Genomic DNA, 26113 nt, shown 5'->3' with positions numbered 1-26113 from the left:
CAGAGCATAGTGGCTGGAAAATTTCAAAAATTCACATATTTATTAAGTATAGTTCACACTATAATCTTGGTATTTAGGGAGTTCAAAGACATTTTGTGCTACTTAGTGAGTTTTAGAACAACCTGGGCTACAGTGAGACTATCCCAAACAACCAAAAAAAAAAAAAACTGTGTATAAGTCTTTCTCTTTAGGACTTTAGATTCCAGAGTGAATAACAAGTTTGAACCTGGCAGGTACGCAGATATTTGTTTCAATTTAGTAGTACGAAGTTTCTGTCTTGGGGTTGAGGAGATGGTTCAGCAGTTAAGAGTACTGTCTGCTCTTCCAGAGGATCCAGGTTCAATTCCCAGCACCCACATAGCAGCTCACAACTGTGATTAAGATTTCTGACACCTTCACACAGACATAGACAAAATACCAACACGCCTAAAATAAAAATAAAGTTAAAAAAAGTTTCTCTCTTGGTTATATATGGTCCTGTGTACTCTACTGTAGCTTGCCAGCCTTGAAGTCAGAATTTTTGTTTGTTTGTTTTTAGCAGAACTGCTGTTTTTATTTATTTGTACTTCCCTGTCTCACCTAGTAGATGCTTGTAGACATGTTGTTGCTATTGTTGTTATTATTACTGGCTCTGGATGTACTGGAATTTACTATGTAGGTCAGGCGGGCATTTTGTTCAACAGAGCTACCCACCTGCCAGTGTGGTCACAATGCCCAGTGCAGCAGGCACTCTGTACTGCTAAGCAATCTCCAGCCTGGCGTTCAGTTTTGAAATGGGGTCTCTATTAACCCTGGCTATTGTCGGATTTGCTACCTTGTCAAGGATAGCCTTAAACTCTAATTCTCCCACCTCTGTCTTTAAAGTGCTGGACTACAGGCACTATGGGTTTGGTTTATTTCCTTCCCTCTGCCTTCTGCTCCTCCTTCTGCCCTTCCTTCTCGTTCTCCTCTTCTTCTAATTTTGAGACAGGGTCTCATGAAGCCCAGGCTGTCTACAACTCTCTAGGTACCTAAGACTGGCCTTGAACCCCCAATATTCCTGCATTTACCTCTTGGATGCTGGAATCACAGGCATGTGCTAAGGTGTGGGATAGCCCATTCTATAGGAAGATCCACAGTTTGAGGCCAGCCTCAGCTACATAGCCAGCCCTGGTCTAAGAAAACAAAAGCCAAGCCGAATGTAAGGCCCAGCAAAAGAGCTGACAGATCGTATCCGTGTAAAAGGCATGAGCCCAGTCATCGAGGGAACTGTGGGTCAGCTTTAGAATCTGGATGTTTTCTGTGTCTGTGTATTAGGTTTCTTTTGGGGAGACTGTAACCAGGACAGAGTAACCCACTTTGGGTTATTCTCCCAAACCTCTCCCTACACCTTCTCATTTTAAGGTGTTTTTCACTTACCAAGGGTTGGGGGTCGGGGGAGGGATTCTGCAGCATTAAGCAATTTAAAAGTAAAAGGAGAAAAATCGACCAAGCAAATTTCTGCTTTTTAGAGTCCTGTGACCGAGATACCTATCAAGAGCCGGGCCAGTCAGAAAGGCTGTAGCTGCAAACCCCGCTGCCAATCCGGATGCCCTTACCTGTTGAGAAGCCGGCTTTGGCTTCTTTAAGCGACTGTCTCCTGGGCCAACCAGAGGTCTCTAGGAAAGAATGGCACCAATCGGACTCAAGAAGGAGGAAAGTCGGGCTGCACCTGCGTACGGTGAGTCCGTCGGCGGAGCGCCCTCTCTCTTCACCAATGGGAACACGGGACAGCCGGGCGCCGCCCACTGGGCGTGGAGAGAAAGGCGGGCAGGGCTCAACCTGGCGGCTGGAGTCCAGTCCCAGCGCGGTGGATTGCGAAGCTCTTCCCAGCCCAGTGGCTCGCTCGTCGCGTGGTAATTGTAACTGTAATGGGCACCGAGGGGAAAGTCGGGAGGAAACTATTGTTTCTCTTCACGTCCGTGATCCTTGGTGAGTTCCCGGAGTTTTTGGAGGATTAGATGGGTCCGGTCAGAGGTTGGACGAAGGCGCACCCCACGCGCCAACGGGAAGGGAGGAGCCCAGAAACCTGCTCGCTCGCTTGCCTCGCCCTTGGAGTCCACTTTTCCGTCCCGATCTGGTCACTATACTTTCCCCTCCCCCATATGGAGGCTGGCTGGCTCCCTTCCCCCAAGAGGGTGATCTGTGACCCCCACCTTCTACACCGTGGCCGGGAGGGAGCATTAAAATTTAACGCGGAGGGTCCACGGTTCTGGGTCTTCCTTTCAGGTCCGAGGACCCCTTCCACACCCAACTCGTAAGCTACCCGTTCCCCTCCATATGCACCTGGGAGGTCGTCCTCCGATATCTCAGAGGACTCAGAGCCTCTCACCCGGACTCCCTTGGCTCAAGTGTCCCAGGAGGAAATGCAGTGGAGGTGGGGGTAGGGAATGCTTCCTGGCTTTTCCAGAAGGGGTCTCTCGCTCTTGTTACATTGTGGACCTTTTGGGGTTAATGGCGGGGTTCAGCGTCTGAGGAAGAAATGAAACCTCTAAAAAATGTCTCAGATCATAGCTTTCAGAATTCCTTTCTTGAATAAATAGCGAGGAGTCCCCAATTAAGGTTGTTGACTGAGTGACGATTCCCTGGGGGAGCCTGGGCCTATTGGTTGGCTGGATCTCCTCAGAGCCAGAACTCTGCCCTCCCCCTTGTCCGGAAAGAGAGTTTTTTTGTTTCTTTGTAGACTCCCTTTCCTGAGAAACAACCAGGCTCGCATGCTGGGGCATGACTGTCTCGAGGTGTGTTTGTGTGAGGCTGAGAGTGAGGTTGGTTGGTTTGTGCCTTGGTCATTGTGTGTCAGCACCTGTATATTTATCTGTCTGATTTTTCCCGCCACCACCCTGCAGAGCTGAGGACCAAAACCAGGGACTTGGGTGTGCATACACTACTGTTGGTAGTTTTGTCGGACCGTGTTCTCTGACTCCGTTTCCCAGGGATAAAGGAAATGGAACATTACAGTCAGTAGTGGTGTATTCTAAAGGCAGTTCGTTGTGATGGATTTTGGGAAAAGCACCCAAGGTGGCTAGATGACGCCTTTGTCTCGTCACAGAACCATAAACCCTTGGGGTGGACTAGACAATAAGTGATCCCACTTCTCTCCATTGTACAGATAAGGACATGAGTCTTGAGAGGAAATGACTTTTCCAGTTTACAAGGGGGTAGAAGCTGGGGATGGAACCAGAGTCCTCTGTCCTGCCTCCTGGAGATCCAGTGTCTCCGGCTTGAGGCAGGCAGGCGCTGGAACTATTTGCGCTGCTGCTGTCTTATTAAAAACAGATCTTCCACGACTCTTCCTTTCTCTTTTCTTCTGCACTGTACTCGTCCAGTTCTGCTTTCCTCATCTTCCTTTCTTGGCCCAGCCATTACTTATTTGATTTTTGTTCTTGTCTTAGAAATGTTAGCCACGCCCATATTCCTGTGTTGTGTACAGTGTCTTCTGGATCATCGACAGCACTTGTTAGGTTTATAACTTCCTGGAGCTGCTTCCTTCTGACTCCTTCCCTCCTTCCTTTTCTTTTCCCCTAATTTCCTGTATTGGTTCTAAGGCACACTACTTCTGAATGGATTGTGACAATGGTATTTTGAGCTAGCTACCACCATTCACGGGAGTCTGGGGTGCTGTTGCATATGCCTGGGGGGCAGTAGCTCCTAGGGATTAATGTTGGGGTGGGGGGTGGAGGAATGGACTGAGCAACTTTGAAATCAAAGTAGACCTGGGGGAGGGGAGTGGCTTGGTCAGTGCAAATGAAATGGTAGCCTGGCCACCCTGCCAGTCTTCCTGGCTTTGCCTTTTTTCTCTGTCTTGTGACCTTAAGCTAGTGGCTCAGTCTCTTTGGCTATAAACAGGAGTAATAACACTGGTCCTGCCTTTGCCGTGAGGATCAATGGAGGTAATAGCTACATCACATGGACATGAAGGGATTACAACTACACAGCTATTACCCCTTTGGGTACAAGAAGGCTGTTCTTATAAGAGTAGGTCAAAGGAAGCAGGAAAATCCCAATGGCGAGGCTTTATTTTGCTATTATTAACTTTTAAGGAAGGGGCTCTCTGAGGGCCATCTGGTCGGAATCATAAACATTGTCACTGTGGTCCTGTTCTTGAGTCACTCGCCATCATGGGCTCATCTGCCAGGGAGGGAGAAGGAAGGGCAAGGTAGTTAAGTATGAGCTAGGTGAGCGGAAGATAGCTCCAGCCTAAGGGACACACAGGCGTGCTGAGCTGAGCTTGGGGAATGTGAGGTTAGGGAGCCCGAATGCTGCATGCCCTTCTCTTGAGAACCTGGACTTGGGAAAGTTCAGCTACTAGCAGTTTTTATTGTATCCAGAAGGAAGGAAAGTAAGCCAGGGTTGGAATGCTGACTTTTTTTCTGCCTCTTCTTACTTGGGGGTGGACGACACCATGGCTTTTGGTGAGAGCCCCGATGTTCCTGCTGGTGTTTCTGAGGAAGTCCCTTTTGAATATTTCCCAAGTGCTGTTCAGGGGGCAGACTTCGCTCAAAACTGTGGATCGGTGAGACATGCCCACTGCTTCCTCCCGGGAAACTAATTATTCTCTTGAAACTAGTTGCTAGGAGGAAATGAGTGATGGCCAGCCTCCAGCAGGCTAGGTTTAGCTCTGGAATGCTTTCACCTGTGATAGGCCGCTTCTTCAGACCCGGGCTTGGCCAGTGCCTCCAGCCTAGTTCTGCTTTAGGCAGAGATGCTGTGATTCCAAAAATTGTTTATTCAAAGTGCATTGGTTGACAGGATTTGAGATTCAAAATACCTGGGAGGGGTGGAGTGGCTCACCCCACTCTGCTCTTGCGGAAGCTGTCCCTGGCGGTTTCTTATGTCTGTCTTTCTAGTGTTTTGTTAAGTACACATGTGTACTAATGTATATTTGCTTTCTCACCGTTTTCTTACACTAAAGAGGCTTAGAGTATGCATTAGATTATATCTTAGTTATTTGCTTAATATAGTCTGGGAAGTAATCGCGCTCTCTCTCTGTCTCTCTGTCTCTGTCTCTCTGTCTCTGTCTCTCTCTCGCTCTCATTTTGTTGTTGTTTTGAGACTGGGTCTCACTGTGTAGCCTTAACTGGCCTGAAATTTGCTAGTAGTTTTGAACTCACAGAGCTCTTGTTTTTTTCCCCATGCTGGTATTATAGGGGCTGTGGCCTTGGCTGTTTGGATTTGCCCAACCTCCACACATGGCTGGGATTTAAGGGGGAGGGTGCTGACATGACCCCTCCCAACAGTCACAGATAGATTGAAATACTACACACATTTTATGTGGCAAATCAGGAAACAGTGGGGCTTGGTTCTCACATCTGTTGGCGTTGAGACTAGGAAATCTCAAGAGTTCATACCTATTTCCGCTTCACAGGTTTCGCTAGGTGACCAAAGCAAATGGTGAGAAAGAAGTTTCTCGGAATTGGGAGGAGGCTGTGGGAAGCAGTATGGACAGATGCATGTTGGGATTTTCCAGACATTGAAACCCTGGAGTTTGTCTGCCTGGGACTCCCTGATAAGCAGAGTTTCTGTCCAAAGTCCAGCTTGTGTCATTTGTTTTACAGTGTGGGGGTGGGGTTAGAGGAAGCAGCTGGCTGGCAGGAAGCTGATGCCAGGTCTCTGGGGTGAATTCTGTCCTGACAGGAGTGACTGTCCTTTGCAGTGGGGGAGGGGACGGAACAGGTAAAACTGGAAAGTGGAAGAGGGCAGGAGGGAGCCGTGGAGGGAAAGCCCCCTCCTTCCGCTGCCATCACCCATTCCTTCCATCGGCAGAGGTTTGAGCCTGCTCTGTAGCAGGACCCACACAGCCTTCCTATTGCCCAGGCATTCTGTATCCCATCGCCTCAACCTCCAGAAAGCTTTTGTTCATTATGTGCAGAGTGTCTTCTGAAGTTCCTACACCCAGATGGGAAGTGCTGTGTTCTTAGAGAAAAGCAGACCCGGCTGGCTGGCCTCCCTCCTGTTCCTTCCTTCCTTTTTTTTTTTTTTTTTTTTTTTTTTGGTTTTTCGAGACAGGGTTTCTCTGTGGCTTTGGAGGCTGTCTTGGTCCTTCCTTCCTTTTTAAAAATCAAACTAATGGCATAAAGGCATCTTGAGGAATATTCTGACAGCTAACAGGATGTGTATAAAGAGAAAACAAAGGGCTTCCGATTTAAACAGAAGAAGGAAGTAGCTGTTCTGCTGTGGGCTGGACCCTCATGTTCAGAAACATAGGTTGTTGGGGGGGCTCTGTCCAGTGTCTGGGGTCACCATTGTGTGTGTCAACTTCATATGGCAATAGCTTCTCGGAGGCTCAGGGAACATCCACAGCCAGGGACTGGGAAGATTGAAGCCAGCTGGTTGTCCTTGTTTTCAGGAGCTGCAAGCATGTGTCCCAGCTGGAATTTACCAGACAACCATCAACAAAGCACAGAATGTTTTGGGAGCAAAAGGCAGGCAGTGACTTTTGTGCTGGGTGTGGTGGCATGTGTCAGTAATGCCAGGACTGATGCTGAGGCAGGACTTCTCAAATAATTCTTTGACAGTGCCATTGGATACAATACATTCTGATCATACCTCACACACACCTGTGTCCCCTCTTAATGATCTCCTTTCCTTTCAACAAGTTTCCTTCCCACTTACACATCTTTCCTTTCATTTTATTACTGTTATTATTATTATTTATTTTGGTTTGGTTTTTCGAGATGGTGTTTCTATGTGTAACATTCCTGGCCGTCCTGGAACTCACTTTGTGAATCAGACTGGCCTCGAACTCACAGAGATGTCTGCCTCTGCCTCCTGAGTGCTGGGATTAAAGGTGTGCACACCAACGCCCGGCTAGGACTAAGTTTTTTGAATCTTATTTGTGGTGTGTGTGTGTGTGTGGTGTGTGTGTGTGTGTGGTGTGTGTGTGAAGTCAGGGAAGAATCTGTATGAATTGGCTCTCCTACCGTGGGATTGAACTGCAGTCGGCACGCTTGGAGGCAGGCTGAACCATCTCGCTGGCCCTCTGCTTTGCTTTTGTTTTGTGACCCACTGAGTTTAACCAAGACCTTGGGTGTGGTGTTACTGGCCCTTGCTGGGTGATGGTGTCGCATGCCTTTAATTCCATCACTCAGGAGGCAGAGGCAGGCAGATCTCCCAGAGTTCAAGGCCAGCCTGGTCTACAGAACAAGTTCCTGGACAGGCTCCAAACTACAGAGAAACCCCGTCTCAAAAATCCCAAACCAAAGTAAACAAAAACCACCCCCCAAAACCCCCCAGAACTAGTGGTTCTTGAGTAACTCAGCTGTGGCTACACCACTATAGCAGTGACTCCCTGCTTCCCCAATGGCTATCACTTGCCAGTAGCTGCTGGGGGGGGGCCCAGAAGCCCCTCTTCCAGCCCTGACTAAATTGCAATGGGTCTGGTCTTGTCAGGCAACCACAGCTGCTCAGGTTATGACCGAAATAGCTGTGCCATGCCCAGAAGACAGTCTTTCTTAGCCTCCACACTGTCTGGCTGCTAGTCTTTAAAAACCAATTTGTAAGATTGTATTTATTTATCGTAATCTGTATGTATATGTGTGCTGTATGGAGGTTAGAGACCACCTAGTGGGGGGTAGTGACATCCTGCTGACCTGGCGCCGAAGTGATGGCAGCGATAGGAACCATTGAGTGCCCTGGCCAGGCTCCAGATAGCTAGCACCCAGCCTGATGCCTTTTGTCCCTCTTAGAGAACCTGTTTGGGAATTTCCCAAGGAGACAAAGGCCTAAGCAAAACTTGGTTCAGGAAAACTGTAGTACCTATAATCAAGTCTTTGCACATGGCATTGTCTTTTTGGAAGCCTCATTCAAGTTGTTCTAAGATATGGTAATCAACTGGCTAAACTGTAAATATAGAGAAAAATAAAAATGCCCCGAACGTAGGCAGTTCCTCGAAGCTTATGTTCCCTGCAGTTGAAATGGCTAAATTCACAGACCCCTGTGAACCCACACCCGAGCTGCTTAATCTGTGACAGTTGGGAGTTGCTTTTGACTTCCTATCATGTGGGACTTGGGGATTGAATTTAGGTCCTTAGGCTCAGCAGAAAGCGCCTTTACAGGCTGAGCCATCTCTCCAGCCTATCAGTTTTTACATTCCTTCTACTCCCCTTTTGTGATGTTCTCAGAGCCTTGGAGGGGGTGATACAGATGTCCCATGTAGGCATGAACGTTCAATAATCATTTGTTTTCATCATCTTGATCGTTTATAAGTCATTAACCACCATGTGCAACAAGGAAACTTGTTTGACTAATATAAATATTTAGAAGGCAATTGAGTAGCATGTCCGCTTAGCAAAATGAAGCGGCAGGGCTCATGGCCTGTGACCTATATATAACCTCCAATCTCCCCAGGCCATGCTTTTGACCAGGTCCCTGGTACTTGCCATAAATCCCCTCCAGTGGAGTGGGCCTGTCTACCCAGAATTCCCCTCCAGTGGAGTGGGCCTGTCTACCCAGATTGCAGCTGGTTATTCCTATAACAGTTATGCCTCTATTGCCCGGTGGGCATGGTTTGTTTGGCATGTTGGTATGATAGCACGTAAGATCCCCAGCTGTGTAACACCACTGATTACTTTGCTTTTCAGTTGTCTAGATAACACCTTTCAGAACTGTGAAAATTAGCTAGCAAGGAGGAAGCTTCTAGCTTAGCTCCAGCTTGATTTCTGTGTATACTACAGCTAAAGTATGTTGTGTCTTTTTTTTTTTTTTCTGAGACAGGTTTCTCTGCATTGTTTTGGAGGCTGTTCTGGAGCTAGCTCTGTAGACCAGGCTGGCCTCGAACTCACAGAGATCCGCCTGCCTCTGCCTCCCGAGTACTGGGATTAAAGGCGTGCACCACCAATGCCCGGCAGTATGTTGTATCTTTAACAGTTGTATCTTACCGTTTAGTTCTGGTAGGTGTTGTGGACTGTTACTTTAACTGTGTAAAGGTGTGTTACATTTGTTTGTGCTTCATTTGTTAATTATGTCAGGATGTGTTGCTGTTTCACCTTGCCTGCCTAAGGCACCTGTTAGGTCTAATAGAAGGTTGGATAGCCAGTAGTTAGCAATAGAGGGATAGGCAGGGCTGTCAGGCACACAGAGAGAACAACACGAGGAGAGAATGAGGGAGAAAGAGAGGGAGACATCTGGGGCCAGGCAGCCAGCCAGCCAAAGTGTAGATGAAGAGAAACAGGTTAATATAAATTATAAGAACTAGTAAGAAATGAGCATAAGATGAGAGTTGGTTGGTGGCCCAAAAGAAAGTCTGTTACAGGTAGGCAGCTAAGAGAAATGGAAACATCCTGTATGTTCTAGGGTCTCTGACCAGCATTCATAAGGAAGTATCCTACACTTGGCACCGAGATTGTTTTCTTTTTCTTTCTTTGTTTGGTTTTGGTTTTTGGAGACAGAGTTTCTCTGTGTTACAGTCCTGACTGTTTGGAACTTGGTTTGTAGATCAGGTTCACAGAGATGCACCCGCCTCTGCCTCCTGAGTGGTGGGATTAAATTTCATTGCCTGATTTTTTTATTTTTATTTTTATTTAATAACCCATGGCTTCTAGCCTTTAATCCCAGCACTCGGGAGGCAGAGGCAGGCGGATCTCTGTGAGTTCGAGGCCAGCCTGGTCTACAAAGCGAGTTCCAGGACAGTCTCCAAAGCCACAGAGAAACCCTATCTCGAAAAACCAAAAAAGAAAAAAAAAAGAAAGAAAAAAAAATAACCCATGGCTTCTGGGATGAGTACTATCCATTTTTTTGTGGTGAACCTCTGTTCAGTTTTTTAAATTATTTTATTTATGTATATATGTATGTGTTTATTTATTTTTTAAATGCATTTCTTTTTTTTAAGGTTTTTTTATTACATATACACCAGATTGAATTGTAGATGGTTGTGAGCCACCATGTGGTTGCTGGGAATTGAACTCAGGACCTTTGGAAGAGCAGTCAGTGCTCTTAACCTTGGAGCCACCTCTCCAGCCCCATGTATGTGTTTATTAACATATATGTTTGAGTCCCCAAGGCGGCTAGAAGGGGGCATCATTGATCTCCTGAAGCTGGAAATACAGCCAGTTGTGAACCATCTGATTGGGTGCTGGGAACTGAACTTGGGTCCTCTGCAGGAGCAGTAAGTTCTCCTAACAGTCTCTCTCGTTCCTAAACTTGTAGGGGTGGGGGAGGGGAGGAAGGAAGGAAGAAAAAGATGAAAACCATGCTAAAGTGATAGAGATACAGTTGGTTGTGGTAATTCCTGAGTTGGAGTTCTGTCTGGGCTACAAAGTGACTCACTTTCAAAGCAGAAACAACACAGAGTGATACCTGTGGTCGGATTTTCCTTTGGGCTGGCTACCAGCTCACAAATAGTGACTCAGAGACTTATTAGTAATTTTGAAAGCTCCGCCTTAGCTTAATCCATTTATATTAATACACACTCTGCCACATGACATTATCTCTCTTCCATCTCCTGTTTCCTTCCTATGTCCGGCTGGTGACTCCACCTTTCTTCCCAGAATTCTCTGTTCTGGGAAGTCCCACCTAACCCTCCTCCCTAGCTGTTTGCCGTTCGGCTTTTTATCACACCAATCACAGCAATACATTTTTTTCACAGTGTACAAATACCACACAACATTTCCCCCTTTTTGTGCAAATAAAAGGAAGGTTTTTAACTCTTTAACACAGGAAAACTATCTACAATAAGAACAATTATCAGGTAAGAATTACATTCACAGTGTCCAGTCCCTTTGCATTTGGCAAATTTGGAGAAAGTACTGTATTCTCTTATTAGTGAACCCAAAGTTTATACCTAAACAACTTTTTTTTTGTTTTGCTATGTTTTTGTTTTTTTGAGACAGGGTTTCTCTGTGTAGCTTTGGAGCCTATCCTGGCACTCTCTGTAGACCAGGCTGGCCTTGAACTCACAGAGATCTGTCTGCCTCTGCCTCCTGAATGCTGGTATTAAAGGCGTGCAACACCAATGCCTGGCCCTAAGCCACTTCTATCATAGCTTGTATTACAAACCTAAAAATATCTTTTTAGACCTTAAGGCATTTTCTTAGATAAACAACTCAAGCTTTTATATCTCTCAACCTTATACATTTTAAACCTCTTTTTTTGAGTTCTTTTCTGAGTTTGGTAACAAGGAAAACTGTTAACTATAACAGATCTTCAACCCTGTCAAAGATCTGAGGAGTAAACAGGAAGTGCAGAGCAAACAACTTCCAAAATTATAGAAACAATAGAGACAGCTGGCTGCCTGGACAGTCACCCGAGGTTCCTCTGTAATGTTGGGGCATCCATCTTCGGCCTAGAGTCCTGGAATACTTGACAGACTTTTCTGTAAAGCAGGGATTTTTGAAGGGCTATCCTACCCTGTCTTGGTAAAGTGTGGCAGTTGCCGTCTTTGTGTCCTGCTTGTCAAATTTGGATAGCATCCTGTCAACAGTTGAAACAAGGGCTGTTTCTTGCCCAGATGGCTAGCTTTGCCACATTGAAAGCAAACTCCTTATGGAGGTTCTTGAATCATCCTTTTTTTTTTTTTTTTTTTTTTTTTTTTTTGGTTTTACGAGACAGGGTTTCTCTGTATTGTTTTGGAGGCTGTTGGTCCAGCTCAGCCTTGAACTCACAGAGATCTGCCTGCCTCTGCCTCTCGAGTGCTGGGATTAAAGGCGTGTGCCAGCACTGCCCGGCCTCAACCTAATCTTTATGATGAAAAAAAGTGCCCTTTTCTTTTGTTGTTATTTTTGTATTAGTTACCTGGTAAGTGCTTTCTTCCTTTGATGGCATACCAAGGTATCGCTCAGAGAAAGCTAATATCCCCCCCCCCCAGCAATGATAAACATTCATTGGTCAGAAACCACCTGTCCCACGTCTTGGGGATGTGGGAATTTGTGTTCTCTAGACTGCTTCATTTTGTCTGGGGGCAATGGCATCCTTAGGGAACCCTGAGAAAACTGGGATAATGATCAAGTCTTGGGAGAGCTAGCTGTATCATTTGTTGTCCAGTCTGTGTGATGGGAAAGTGTAGAGCTTATCTGAAGTCTTGCCTGGAATAGTCTGTGAGGCTGGACGATCTCAGCCAGCAGCTTTGAAGTTGTTCTGGATACAATTAGGAAACTGTGACAGGTATTCTGAGAGAGTGGATCACCTGGGCTACTTGTCTTTATTGGCACATGGTCCTTTTTTTTTAATTTCTGAAAATACACTTTCAAAGGTAACATATCTATATTAACACAAGTGTGGAATGTGTGGTGGGCACAAGTCAGCAGATGATTCTTTTGTGTGTGTGTTATGTTTTTTTTTTTGGTTTTTCGAGACAGGGTTTCTCTGTGGCTTTGGAGGCTGTCCTGGAACTAGCTCTTGTAGACCAGGCTGGCCTCGAACTCACAGAGATCCGCCTGCCTCTGCCTCCCAAGTGCTGGGATTAAACGCATGCGCCACCAACGCCCGGCTGTGTGTGTTATGTTTGAGTAGGTAAAAGACATCTGTCAGCTGTCTGTTTGGACTACTTATCCAAGCAGTAATAAGTTGTGAGGACCCTGTAACCAACAAGATTTTTCATGTCTCATCCAGTATCAGAGTTGTTCCCATGTTGAGGGATCAGCATATACGTCACCTGTCCTGTGGTCTTTCTTGGCTTTTTTCCTCATGTCTGTAGCCAAGATCCTCAGGAGGTCTCCCCCGTTTACATCTGATCTTTATTAATTATGAAGGAATCCATTGCTTTTTGTTTCCTCTGGAAAACAAAACAAAACACAACCTCTCCCCTAATGCAACACATTTCTCAACTTCCATTTTGAAAGTCAAGACATCTCTAAAGTATATGGGTTGGTTTAATTTAGCAGTCCCTTTTGCAATCCAGTGTCTCTCAATGGCTCTCATTCTCTGTTCATTAGCATTCAAAAATTCAAAATTAACGAAGCACCATATAAGGTCCAAACTCCTTCCCCGTGTTATATTTCCTATCCTTATGTGACTCATATTTTTAATATTACTTAACTCCTTCTTTAAAGTCTTTATTTTTTTATTTTTTATTTTTATTTTTTGATTTTTTACGTGACAGGGTTTCTCTGTATTGTTTTGGAGGCTGTCGGTCCAGCCTGGCCTCGAACTCACAGAGATCCGCCTGCCTCTGCCTCCTGAGTGCTGGGATTAACGGCGTGCGCCACCACCGCCGGCTCCTTTCAAAGCATATTGTACCTTTTTAGAGAGTATGTGTGTGCTTACCTGGCTTTTTTTTTTTTTTTTTTTTTTTTGAGTCTGCAGCCACACACTTTCAGTGTTTTCTGGCTGAGGGAGACAAATCTTTTTTTTTTTGAGACAGGGTTCCTTTGTAGCTTTGGAGCCTGTCCCGGAACTCAGACTAACTTCGCACTTATAGAGATCCACCTGCCTCTGCCTCCTGAGTGCTGGGATTAAAGGCATGCGTCACTACTGTGTTGCAAATGCTCCTCAGGCTTGCCTACAGGCTAATCATTCCCCCCCCCCCTGCCTCCCCCGAGATAGGGTTTCTCTGTATTGTTTGGGGCTGTTCTGGAACTTGCTCTGTAGACCAGGCTGGCCTCAAACTCACAGAGATCCGCTAGCCTCTCGAGTGCCCACCAGCTCTCTTGAAAAAAGTCTCTTAGGCCCAGCCTGGTGGCACATGCCTATGATAACAGTACTCTAGAAACAGAGGCAGGATTACCAAAGTTCGAGACTAGAGTGATATACTTACTGATTTCAGACAAGCCAATGTACCGAGACCCTGTCTCCAAAAACTCAGTGTATTGGGGGAAGGGGGGGCAAAAGAAGTCATAGCTCTTATGAAAATATGTGGAGACTGACTGACTCAGTGGTTAATATCTTGTGGTTATTTTAACCATTTCCTGTTCTCCTGTGCATGTCCTCCTGCCTCCAGGACATCTGTGCTCTGCTGCTCTGTTCCCCGCTCACGTAGGCTTCCCAGCAGCTCACGCCTTCCTCCGCTGTTACCTCAGTTCACCTTACCGTTTATTTGAGCATTCTTCGCTTTCTGATACAGGTGACCACTGCTAACTGGTACCCACTACTTCCCCCTCCTGCTTTTCTCTTCTCTCCTCTTGTCGTGCTGAGTGTGGGAGCCAGAGCCGTGTGCTCCGCTCCCTGGGCTGGGCTCCCCGCCCGTGCCCTCTAGTTTCGGGCTCCGTGTTTTCCTCTCCTCTTTATTTGGCCATGTTTCTTCTTGTAGTTTATCTGATCTCCACGCCCACTTCCCTCGTGTTGCTTTGAGACAGGGTTTCACTCTGTAGTCCAGACTGGCCTTACCTCACACCTTCTGCTTGACTTTCCACGCTCTGACACTGCAAATGTGACCGCTCCTCTTTCCTCTAAGTTACGGTATTTCAGATACACCTGTTTATTACAGAACTACAGGGTATGGGGTGGGGGAGATAATAGAGACTGCCAAGTGGAGTCATTCTTAAAGATTTTAAAATATATGTGCTTGGGCTATTTTTATTATTTGTAAATTTTATTTATTTTTAAAAAATTATTTATATAGATTGAAGCATGCTTTTAATGGTAGCACTCAGAAGCCTCAGGAAGACTGATCTCTGTGAATTCAAGGCAGAGCTTGCCTCGTCTATCTACATGGCAAGTTCAGGTCAGGCATAGTGAGACTCAAAAAGGCTGTGGGTACCAATTTATATATTAACTTTATGTTCTGGAAATATTTCTGTACCAGTTCAGATTGACTTAAATTGGCTTTGGGGATGGCAACGTATTTGTTTTTGTTTTTGTTTTTTGTTTTTTCCGGGACAGGGTTTCTCTGCGTAGTTTTGGAGGCTGTCCTGGCACTCGCTCTGTAGACCAGGCTGGCCTGGAACTCACAGAGATCCGCCTGCCTCTGCCTCCCGAGTGCTGGGATTAAAGGCGTGCGCCACCAACGCCCGGGTCGTATTTGTTTTTCTTAAGGGTGGGAGTTTATGTAGCCCAGATTTGCCTGTAACTATGTAGATGAAGACGGGTGACCTTGAACTCGTGATACTCCCATTTCTACTCCCAAGTGCTGTGGTTACAGGTGTGTGCCATTATGCCTGGCATGTTTATGGTTTTTTTTTTTTACATTTGCCACTTCGTTTATTGTTTTCATTTGCAGAAGAAAGGGAGGCCAATTTTAAGATTTATCTTTCTCTCCAAAACATGAGTCATACAGAGGAGTTTCAGGCCGTCCATGGTTCTATGTGAGATTTTGTCTCCAAAACAAAAGTGCCAGCAAGATGGGTTAGTAGGTGAAGATGCTTACAGCTGTGCCTGTCAGTTTAGGTTTGGTTTCTGGGATCACATATTGGAAGCAGAGCAGAGTAAATATACATGGGGGCAGAATACGGTATTACAGCATTTAATTGATTCAGTTTTATGTTCTAGAACCATATCATGTGAGTTACAGATTTAGCTTTGCCACTCACTAGTTTTGTGACCTTGAACAAATTAGTTTCTGTGCCCCACTCATTATAAAAGATGAGAGGTATAATTGTATCGTCTCATAGCATTAGTCTAAGATTAAATGAATTAAATCACTAAAGGACTTGGAGTATCTTGCACATAGTGAATATTCAAAAAAAGGGGTTAGTGATCATTGTTATATTTGCCAGTGGCTTTTTTTTTTTTTTTTTTTTGGTTTTTCAAGACAGGGTTTCTCTGTGGCTTTGGAGGCTGTCCTGGAACTAGCTCTTGTAGACCAGGCTGGTCTCCCAACTCACAGAGATCCTCCTGCCTCTGCCTCCTGAGTCCTGGGATACCAGTGGCTTTTTTTTTTTTTTTTTTTTCAAGGCAGGGTTTCTCTGTATTGTTTTGGAGGCTGTCCTGGAACTCTCTCTCTGTAGACCAGGCTGGCTTCGTCCAGTGGCTTTCTTCATGCCAGAAGAGGGCGCCAGATTGAATTGCAGATGGTTGTGAGCCACCATGTGGTTGCTGGGAATCGAACTCAGGACCTCTGGAAGAGCAGCCAGTGCTCTTAACCTCTGAGCCATCTCTCCAGCCCCGTCCAGTGGCTTTCTTGATCCTACAGTGTGTGATGAATTCGCACAGGACAAGCTGACTCCTTGTGCAGATGTGTCCTCACGCCTTCTTTTACCTATGTGGTATGCTGGTGTGGGTGCACATAGACTCCAGAGGGCCATTTTACCTATGTGGTATGCTGGTGTGGGTACACATAGACTCCAGAGGGCCATTTTACCTATGTGGTATGCTGGTGTGGGTACACATAGACTCCAGAGGGCCATTGTGTCAGTTTGCTAGGGCCACTCTAACAGACACCATGGGTTGGATAGCTTGCCAAAAGTTTTCTCGCAGTTCTGGATGCTGGAAGTCTACAATGAACTACTGGCTGGGTTTGTTCGCTGTGAGACCTCTCTTTGACTGGCAGATTGCTCTCTCCTTTGCTGTCTGGGTTGGATTGAAACATCCTCACTGTCTTGCTAACGGTCCTATCTCCAAATACATCCCGAGGTGTTGGACTTGGGACATAAGTATGAGAATTTGGGGGAAACAGCACAGCCCATCACAACACAAACCTTTTTGGAGCTGACCTCAAAAGCAATGGACTGGCCAACAGTTACAGTTTCCTATTCTGTTGACTTGAGCTTACATAAACTTTTTGTTGTTGTTGTGGTCATGAAAATAATGAAGGTGTTGGGAATGGATTCACCTCTTTCTGCTATTTTTCCCCCAAGTAACACCCATTTTTGAAGTCGTGAAGACATATCCCTTGGGAGTAGGAAAGCAAAAGTTCTCATTTGTGTTTTGTAGTCTTTGAGTCTAGGCCCCAGGAAGTGCAGGCTGGCTTCAGATTTACCAAGTAGCTAAGGCTGACCTTGAACTCTTTATCTTTTCACCTCTATCCCGAGTACCTGATTACAGGTGTGTCAGTGTTAATATTCTCAGGCATCTGTACTGGCCTGCCCCTGGGGTTCTGATAGGATATGCTTTTGGCTGTAGTGCACCTGTGCAGTTACTACATTCTCTTTTAAAAGGGCCCTGCCTACCTCCCATCCTCCCCACCCGCTCTCTCTGCCTCTTTTTTGTTGTTGTTGTTTTTTTGAGACAAGGTTTCTCTGTATTGTTTTGGAGGCTGTCCTGAACTCACTCTGTAGACCAGGCTGGCCTTGAACTCACAGAGATCCACCTGCCTCTGCCTCCCGAGTGCTGGGATTAAAGTTGTGCGCCACCAACGCCCAGCCTCTCTGCCTCTCTTTCTTCTCCCACTGCTCCTGTCCCCAGAGACTGGTCTCCCCTCTCCCCTTTCCCCTTTTTATGATCCCTTCCCGAATTAAAAGCAAAAAAATCCACTTGATCCACTTGAACTCTGTGGAATGGCATCTCTCCTTTTTTTTTTTCTTTTTTAATTACAAGTGTGACTGGCTTTCACTTGACTTAGAACCACAAATGAGTGAGGGTGATCATGTGACTTACTGGTAATGGCTTTACCTGAATGACCAAGTCTGACTCCGAATGCTCTGAGTCCTTGGTGACTTCTCCAGCACTCTCCTAAGCCTCACCCTTCCCTTCTCTTTTTCCCCTGACTTGAGACAGCCAGTCACAGGGGCTTCTCCCACCGCTTGCTATTTTAGACCTAGCATCAGAGGTTTCTCTGGCTCTTTGTTCTTTCCCTAGAGGTCTGCAGGCACCAATGTACACAACTTAGATGCATCTGCCACTGTGTCTGGAACACCTGCAGACACACTTCATCCTAGTTGCAGAACTCAGTCCCATTTACAAAACAGTAAGTGGGAATTACGGGAAGCGAACTCAAACATTGTTTCAAGACAACTAAATTTAAAACCTGGAGTGGTGGAGCAAGCATGTAATCTCAAGCATTCACTCATAATTCCAGCACTCACTCAAAAGGCAAGGGCAAGAGGGTTTCCATAAGTTTAAAGCCAGCCTGTTCTAGACAGCCAATTCAAGAACAGTCAGTCTGGGCTATATAGTGAAATTCTATCTCAGAAAATAAAACATCAAATTAAAGCCAAAAACCCCTTTGTTTGTAAAATAGAGAACTAAGTTTTAGGACTTGAAGAGGGTTTGGCAGTTAAGAGCTGAATTTGGTTCCTAGTACCAGCAGTGGGAGGTTCACAACCATCTGCAACTCTAGCTCCAGGGGATCTGCTGCACTCTCCTGGCCTTGGTGGACACCTTCACGCATGTGCATATACACACATATAAATACAAATAAAATCTTACAAGCAAAAAACAAAACTAGGTTTTAGGAGCTGAGAGTGTAGTTCAATTGGTAGAATGCTTGCCTAACATGTATGAAGTCTTAGATTCAATCCCCAGTGATGCAGAAAACCATGCATGATGGAGTACTCTTTTAACCCTAGCTTTCAGGAGGTGAAGGCAGGAAAAACAGAAATTGGCTAGCTTGGGCTACATGAGACCCTGTCCCAAACAAAATAACAAATAAATAATTTTAGTTTTCTTCCTGCCCCAAACTAGAATTTAAAAAAAGAATTGTGTTAGTATTAAAATATTACAGAGATTGGATTTTGAAACAAGTTTGTTTTTTCTTTGTTTGGCCATACTGCTGTCTGTCCTGCCCATTTAAAAACTGGACTTTGAAGATAACCCTCAACAAGTGGGTATTAAAGTGAATGTTCTGCCATGACCTAATTTGTTTTGAGTTCTGTGCCTCTCAGCAAATATCTGGTACATAGTATCAAGCACTAGCCTAGGAGTTGAGCAGTACAAATGGGGCATGGTCTTTGCTGTCTAGCCATGTCCTGGAGAGACATGGGAGTGCTTATATGGAATAGCACATAATTCGGGAAATGCTTCAATGGTGTTTGTGCAGCGGCTAATAAAAAGCTCAGCCAGGAAAGAGGCTCTAAGAGCGCTGGGGTGTGGTGGGTCATTTCGGGGCGGGGGTGGGAGTGGGGGAAGTGAAGGGACAGGTGCCAACCAGACAAAGAGGGGAAAGGGTGTTTCACATAGCAGAAATGGCTTGAGCAAAGGCAAGGATTGGCAAACAGCTGGGAAGTGGTTTTGTGTTGTCAGTGGGCCAGTTGCAACAGGAGAGTGAGTGAAAAATGGGAAGCTTATCACAGATAGTGCTGGGATTTTCTTGCTGAAAATTGCTTTTTGCCACCTAGGCAGGGTAGAATCTTCAAAAAGAGGAGGTAGGATTGGATCTACCTTTGGGCGCCGGGCTGTAGAGTGTAGAGAGGGAATAGAATAGAGCTGCCTTGCAATTGGGCTGTTTTGGTTTGAAACTCTGTTACCATTCACTAGGCACTTTGGGAGTTCGTTATTGTTTGTTTTGAACTTAACCTGACCTGAGTTCAGTGGTCAGACCCATGTAAAAAGCCAGATTTGGCCAGTTAGCCTGGAAAAACAGCACAGTGGCAGACGAGAAATGTTGTCTGCAAGGTGGAAGGAGAGAAATGGTTTCCAAAAAGTTGTTTATTAACCTCCGCTGCATTCTTACCACGCCACGTGCACACACACTCCTAATTAGTTAGTTGATTAATTAGTTTTTTTCAGCATTGAAAGTAGTGAGGAGTAGCTAACACACATTGTAGTTTGTGTGCGTGTGTGCACGCAGGTGCATGAATTTCAGAGACTGCATTTCATTTTAATTAGATGTTTGCTCATAATTTGGGTGGTATCATAGGTTGGGTTCTTTGGAAGCTGAGGTATCAATTATCACAAGACACACCTATGGAGAGTAGGGGCAGGACACAGGATTGGGAAGAGGGAGGGGTGAGGGGCACTGACATGTCTGCCTGCTACTCAGGGCGCTTTGGAGAGTTGGGGAGTAGACTCGGGGCTTTCCATCATTCCCCTCCTGTCATTGTCAAGTAATTGGTTTCTGGTGGCCCCTACCCCGATGGTAAGCAGGTCCCGGGGCAGGGTAGTGTTCTGTAGTTATGAGCCTGTGGGCCTTCTTTTGGGAGTACTGCCAGCCACTGGGGCAATGAGTTCTTCATTCCTAATGAGATGCCTGGTCCAGGCATGGCAGTGTACATCACAGAAGGAAAATTGCAAAGCCTTAGAGCCTTTGTAGAACAAGATTCCCAGCATTCAGCCAGGGATGACTTGTGGGCCACCAGACCCTGGCCTGGAACTCACTGTGTAGACCAGGCTGGCCTGGAACTTGCATTAGGTTTCTTGTCTTTGCCTCCCCAATGTTGTGATTACAGATGGATTAAAAAATTTTTTTCTTGGTTTTTACAAGAAATTGTATTGTTTTGGAGGCTGTTGGTCCAGCCCGGCCTTGAACTCACAGGGATCCGACTGCCTCTGCCTCCCGAGTGCTGGGATTAAAGGCATGCGCCACCAACACCCGGCCTAACCCTGAGCTTTTAATCACATCCCCTGGAAGACGTTCCAGTTTAGTGAGTGCTATTTGATTTAATCTCCAGATCTGTTGTTACACTTGAGTATGAATTCAACATTAAAACTATAATGAGCCAGGTGGTGGCGCACGCCTTCAATCCTAGCACTAGGGAGGCAGAGGCAGGTGGATCCCTGTGAGTTCAAGGCCAGTCTGGTCTATATAATGAGTCCCAACACAGTCAGAGCTGTTATAGGGGAGAAACCCTGTCTCAAAAAACAGACAAACATGAAGCCTATAATTAAAAATATGTAAAGTGATAGTGTTAGAAATAAGGGTAGCATCTGAGGGACTGGAGAGATTGCTTGGAGGCTAAGAGCTCTTTCAAAGGACCCAGGCTCCATTCCCAGATAACCAACTCAGACGCTGAGTATGAATTATAAACGCTGGGCTGATAGCTTGGGCTTGTTACTAGCTAACTCTTATTTAAATTAACCCATATTTGGCATTTACACTCGGCCATGTGGCAGTACCTTTTCTCAGTCCAGCATGTCCGTTTTGCTCTCTCTGCGTCTGGCTGATGACTTCTTGACTCCCCCGACTCCGCCCATCATTCTCAGATTGGCTCTCCCACCTAACTTTAACCTGTTCAGCTATTGGCCAGTCAGCTTGTTTATAAACCAATCTTAGCTATGTATATTTACACAGTGTACAAAAGGGTTATTCTGTAGCACACAGCTGTCTGTAACTCTGGTTCGGGGGGATCTGATACTTTCTTCTGACCTGGCACAGTACACATACATCCATGCAGGCAAAACACTCATCTGTCTGAGATGTCATTTACTCGGGAGTGCTCTTGGGATGCACACCTGTGGAAAAGAGAAGGGTATGAGGCCTGGCAGAGGGAGAGTTGCCTACTGTACAGGGAGATTTGAAACAGAGTCCCCTTGGGAAGTAAGGACAGGATGATAGACAAGTTCAAGGCCAGTTTGGTTTACAGTGGGATCCTTTCTCAAAACAAAACTCAGCAAAAAAAAGTATCTGTGCTAATTGTCTGATTGAAATCAATACATATAAAGTATTCTGTAGACCCAGCTGAGAGCGTGGGTTGGTAGTAATGCACGGGGCCCTGTCTTTGATCTGCAGCATTGCAGAAACAGAGTACTTTAACCAGTGATGTCAGAGAGTATGGAGAAAAACAGGGCTTTGGAGACTGTCTAGTTCAAATTCTTACATTTCACACAAGGAATGAGACCTCAGGGGTTCTGTGGGTATGTAATTAAAGGAGAGTGAGCATACTTGGATGCAGTAGACATGCTCACACTGTGTGTCTTTCTGCACTTACCTAGGGACTCTGACTTAGAGCTAAAAGTAAACACAGTCTTTGTAAATTTGAACTTTGAAAACACAAAGGTGTGTGTGTGTCTGTAGTATGTGTCTGTGTGTGTCTGTGTCTGTAGTGTGTCTGTGTGTGTTTGTGTCTGTAGTGTGTCTGTGTGTGTTTGTGCTCACGCCCATCCACAGAGTACTCTTGCCACTAGTTTGGGGACTTTCCTGTGAACCCTGTTAATTCCCCTGCTCCTGTGTTATTTAATTAGCTTCTTCATGTCTCTCCCCCAACCCACACTACCTTTTCTGTTCTTTCTCCATTTGGCAATTATGTGACTCTGATGAGGCGATCTGAGCTCAGTTCTAGTCCTTTCGCAGTCTCAACAAGCAGCCAGCTAAGTGTTTTTGTGCACCTGCCTTTACTTGTAGTCTCAGTTCCTCATGTGAAAATCAGGTAATAACTCTTGCTATTACCCTGCTTGTTTCAAGAATCAAACAATGTACCATCTCTGAAAACACTTTTAGAAACAGCTAATGTTCTACAAATGTCAAGTAGTGGTTTTATCCCCACTGCCCACCCTTCCTTCCCCTGCCTGACTTGCCTCTAGCTCACTGGCTTCCTTCCAGGATTGTTTGGACAAGTGGCTGCAGTGTTTTGTGGAGTTTTCTCTGAATCATGAAATGGCATTCTGCAAGTTCCCTTTTGACCAGTAGGAGTAGGAATGTAATTAGGAGTATTGGGAGCCATATAGGAAACCACTAAAAATAAAGTTGTATTTGAAAGGGATGTTTCACTTCCATTGATAGTAGTACTGTCCTGCCCAACGTTGTAACAGAACACATAGTTTGGACACTGGCCAGTGAAGCGTGATTCTAAGCCCCGCCCCTGTTCTCCAGACAAGCTTTATTTGCCAGAACCCAAAGAAAATATCCCAACAAGCCTGCTTGACTCTCCGTTCACCTTGCACCCTCGTCTCCCAGCTCTGGTCTTCCTTCTCTCTGCAGCTCTGTCTTCTGATGGGAACCCTGTCTTTCTCTTCCCAGGCTCTTTGGTACAAGGCAAGGGTTCAGTGTACACTTCTCAAACAGACGTCCAAGTTCCCGAGAATAACCGTGAGTGGGGCAGAGCTGTGGAGGGCATCAGGGTGGGGGCTGGGAGGCCATGGCTTGTGGTTTGGGGCTGCCTCCCTCCCTCCCTCCCTCCCTCCCTCCCTCCCTCTCTCTCTCTCTCTCTCTCTTTCACTCTCTCTCTCTCTCACTTTGATCCTGTCTGCAGCCATCAAGTTGTCCTGTACCTACTCTGGCTTCTCTAATCCCCGAGTGGAATGGAAGTTCGTCCAGGGTGGCACTACCACGCTTGTTTGCTATAACAGCCAGATCACGGGTAAGTTGTCTTAATTGTGAAGACTGTGGAGTCATTGACACTGCCCCGCCTGGACTCCTGGAGCTCAGGGCTCTCAGTATTTCCTTCCCTTTAGTGGAGGGTGGAGGATGCACCCTGGGTGTCGCCTTCATCTGCTCTTTGCTGCCCGGTTTACTTTGTCTCCTCTCCCATCTCCTGGTAGCGCCCTATGCAGACCGTGTTACCTTCTCATCCAGTGGCATCACATTCAAGTCTGTGACCCGGAAAGACACTGGAGAATATACTTGTATGGTTTCTGAGGACGGTGGCCAGAACTATGGGGAGGTCAGCATCCAGCTCACCGTGCTTGGTATGTGCCGTGTAACCTCGTGTAGGCTTAAAACCTGATAGTAGACTGCTACGCTTTAGGCCTTGCGGTGCTGAGGATATAGAGGGGGTAATCACACACACACACACACACACACACACACACACACACACACACACACACACCCGCCCCCTTTGATGGGAACTAAGGGCATACGGGTGGCACTTGTAGCTGATTGGTTGAGAGAGGCATCCTAGTTTGTTACCTGCACTCATGTAACCCTTTTGCCCTTGTATTCAGCACCTTTTTCTTGTCCCCTCCCTAGTGCCTCCATCCAAGCCGACGGTCAATATCCCCTCCTCGCTCACCATTGGGAACAGGGCAGTGCTGACCTGCTCCGAACAAGATGGCTCCCCGCCCTCTGAGTATTCCTGGTTCAGGGATGGGATAGATATGCTTACGGACTCCAAGAAAACCCGTGCCTTCATCAATTCTTCATACACGGTTGATCCAAAGTCGGGGGACCTGGTACGAAATGGGAGAGGTGAAAGGTGGAGGGGGGGCAGCCATAGATCCCCGAACATCAGGGCTAACAGCGTCAGAACTACAGGATAGGTGCTCGACTCAGTTCGAGCAAGAGGCCAACTTATTCTCTTCCCTCTACTAGATCTTTGATCCTGTAACAGCCTTTGACAGTGGCGAATACTACTGTCAAGCCCAGAATGGGTTTGGGACAGCCACGAGGTCGGAGGCTGTGCGCATGGATGCTGGTGAGTAAGAGTGTGGCCGCAGCCTGAGATCAGAGCTGGGGTGTGATCAGAGGCTTTTTTTTTTTTTTTTTTGAGACGGGGTTTTTCTGTGACTTTGGAGGCTGTCCTGGTACTAGTTCTTGTAGACCAGGCTGGTCTCAAACACACAGAGATCTGCCTGCCTCTGCTTCCCAAGCCCTGGGATTAAAGGTGTGCGCCACAAACGCCTGGCTCCCAGAGGCTGAGTTTTCAAGTGGTTATCGATAGCATTGTCAGCAGCACCGTTGCGTATCGATACACCTGACCTCTCGTTTGTGTCTCAACAGTGGAGCTGAATGTGGGGGGCATCGTGGCAGCTGTCCTGGTAACACTGATTCTCCTTGGACTTCTGGTTTTTGGCGTCTGGTTCGCCTATAGCCGAGGATACTTTGAAAGTAAGTATTTCCACCTTAGAAGCTTGTTTGTTTGTGATAGCCCAGGCTGACCTGAAGCTTTGCCCTCCAACTCGCCTTGATCCTCCTGTCTCAACCTTTTAAGTGCTGAACACAGGAGCAAGTGCTACTTGCTGTACCCAGCCGGAAGTTCTTTGTCCTTGCATAGTTTGTGGGTGCCGTCTGAGTATGGACCCTGATACCACGCATGCTCCATGTGCTGGCGCCATCTTCCCAGGGAGCATGGATGGCTTGATATAGCTCATGTCAAAAACCACATACTCCTTGCCCCTAGTTCCCATGCCACGCTACATTCTATTCTGATAGTAATCATGGTCTCTTTCTTTCTCTTGCTTTTCTTTTTCAGGAACAAAGAAAGGGTGAGCGCGATGCCGTCCCGGGGTTCTCATAAAAGCATGGATGTGTGTGGTTTGGAGCTGAGCTGAGCCCTGGGTGTGGCGTGCAAGCAGTGGTGTTGGAGGGAATGATAACTTCACCTTGCACTCAGTTTGTCTGCAAAGTTTTACATTCTGGTCCCTTATATGGGCAAGGATACATTAATTTCCAGGGCCTGAGTGTCTCCCATTTCTGGTTTTCCCTCAGGACTGCACCAGGTAAAAAGGTGATTTACAGCCAGCCAAGTGCTCGAAGTGAGGTGAGTGCGCCTCCCCTGAGGAGGGGGAGCCTTCCATATCAAGTAGAAGTTTCTAGCCAGTTTGCATGTTGATGGCAAAATGAGACTGGAGTTGACTGGATGTTTTGTTTCCCTAGGGGGAGTTCAAACAGACCTCATCATTCCTGGTGTGACCTGCTGGGGCTCATCTCTGCTCCTCTTGCCTTACTTGGGTGCTACAGGTTCCAGCCCCTGCTGGCTGTAGCTGCACAGGATGCCTTCAAAGTCTTCTAGGTCCCACAGGACCCCTTTTATTTTAGCTAGGATGTGATTTCAATACCAGCTATTTTTTCCTTCCTTTTTCCTGCCTACCACCACTGGGTGGCTTGAGACTAGTTACAAAGTTTCATTCCCTGTGGGATTGGACGAGAGTCCTAGACTAGACAGCAGAAATGACTGCACTGAATAAGGACTTTAAGCCTAATTCCCCAGCTTTCTCCGCCCCTGGTGAGGATGGGTGCCAGCTTCTCTAGAGTGGGGACTGGAGAAAGGAGGGGCTGAATTGTTTGGTGACCTCAGCTCTTCAGTCTCTGGAGCCTTTTGTCCCCACAAAATGTGCCACTGGGATTCTCCTGGATACAAGCAAATTGACACCGCATCCTCACGAGGTGGGAGAGTTTAGTATCAACCAAGACACTTGGAGTAAGAAAGATTTAAACTACTGATCTAAAGAAAAGGTTGGGACTGGTGGCTGGCAATCACTCTTCCCTTCACTGGAACAACTGCACAAGACCCTTGTAAGATGTGTATGGGTTGTGGAGATGTGTGTATTATAGTCTTGGCTCTGTGGTGGACTGTGTGTGTGTGTGTGTGTGTGTGTGTGTGTGTGTGTGTGTGTGTGTGTGTGTGTGAGAGAGAGAGAGAGAGAGAGGAGAGAGAGAGAATGAGAACTAAGGGCTTCCCAGCTCTTGTGGCAAGATTGTATTTCTGTGTGTTTATATTAGATGTTGTTGGAAATAAAAATTTGGTTTGTGAAA

General features: G+C 46.3%; 1 protein-coding gene across 1 annotated transcript; it reads left to right on the top strand.

The window, feature by feature from the left end:
* Positions 1–1796: 1796 nt before the first annotated feature.
* On the top strand, positions 1797–26113 carry F11r (F11 receptor). The gene is made up of 10 exons (XM_005087784.4): positions 1797–1950; positions 22658–22726; positions 22890–22997; positions 23179–23325; positions 23609–23811; positions 23951–24053; positions 24359–24466; positions 24831–24843; positions 25067–25118; positions 25235–26113. The coding sequence occupies exons 1-10, from the start codon at positions 1890–1892 to the stop codon at positions 25268–25270; spliced, it is 900 nt and encodes a 299-aa protein (XP_005087841.1). The 5' UTR covers positions 1797–1889; the 3' UTR covers positions 25271–26113.

The sequence above is a fragment of the Mesocricetus auratus genome, unplaced genomic scaffold, assembly GCF_017639785.1.
Source record: "Mesocricetus auratus isolate SY011 unplaced genomic scaffold, BCM_Maur_2.0 Super-Scaffold_100676, whole genome shotgun sequence".
NCBI lineage: Eukaryota > Metazoa > Chordata > Mammalia > Rodentia > Cricetidae > Mesocricetus > Mesocricetus auratus.
The sequence above is the reverse complement of the archived record's forward strand: the minus strand, read 5'-3'. Positions and strand labels throughout refer to the sequence as shown.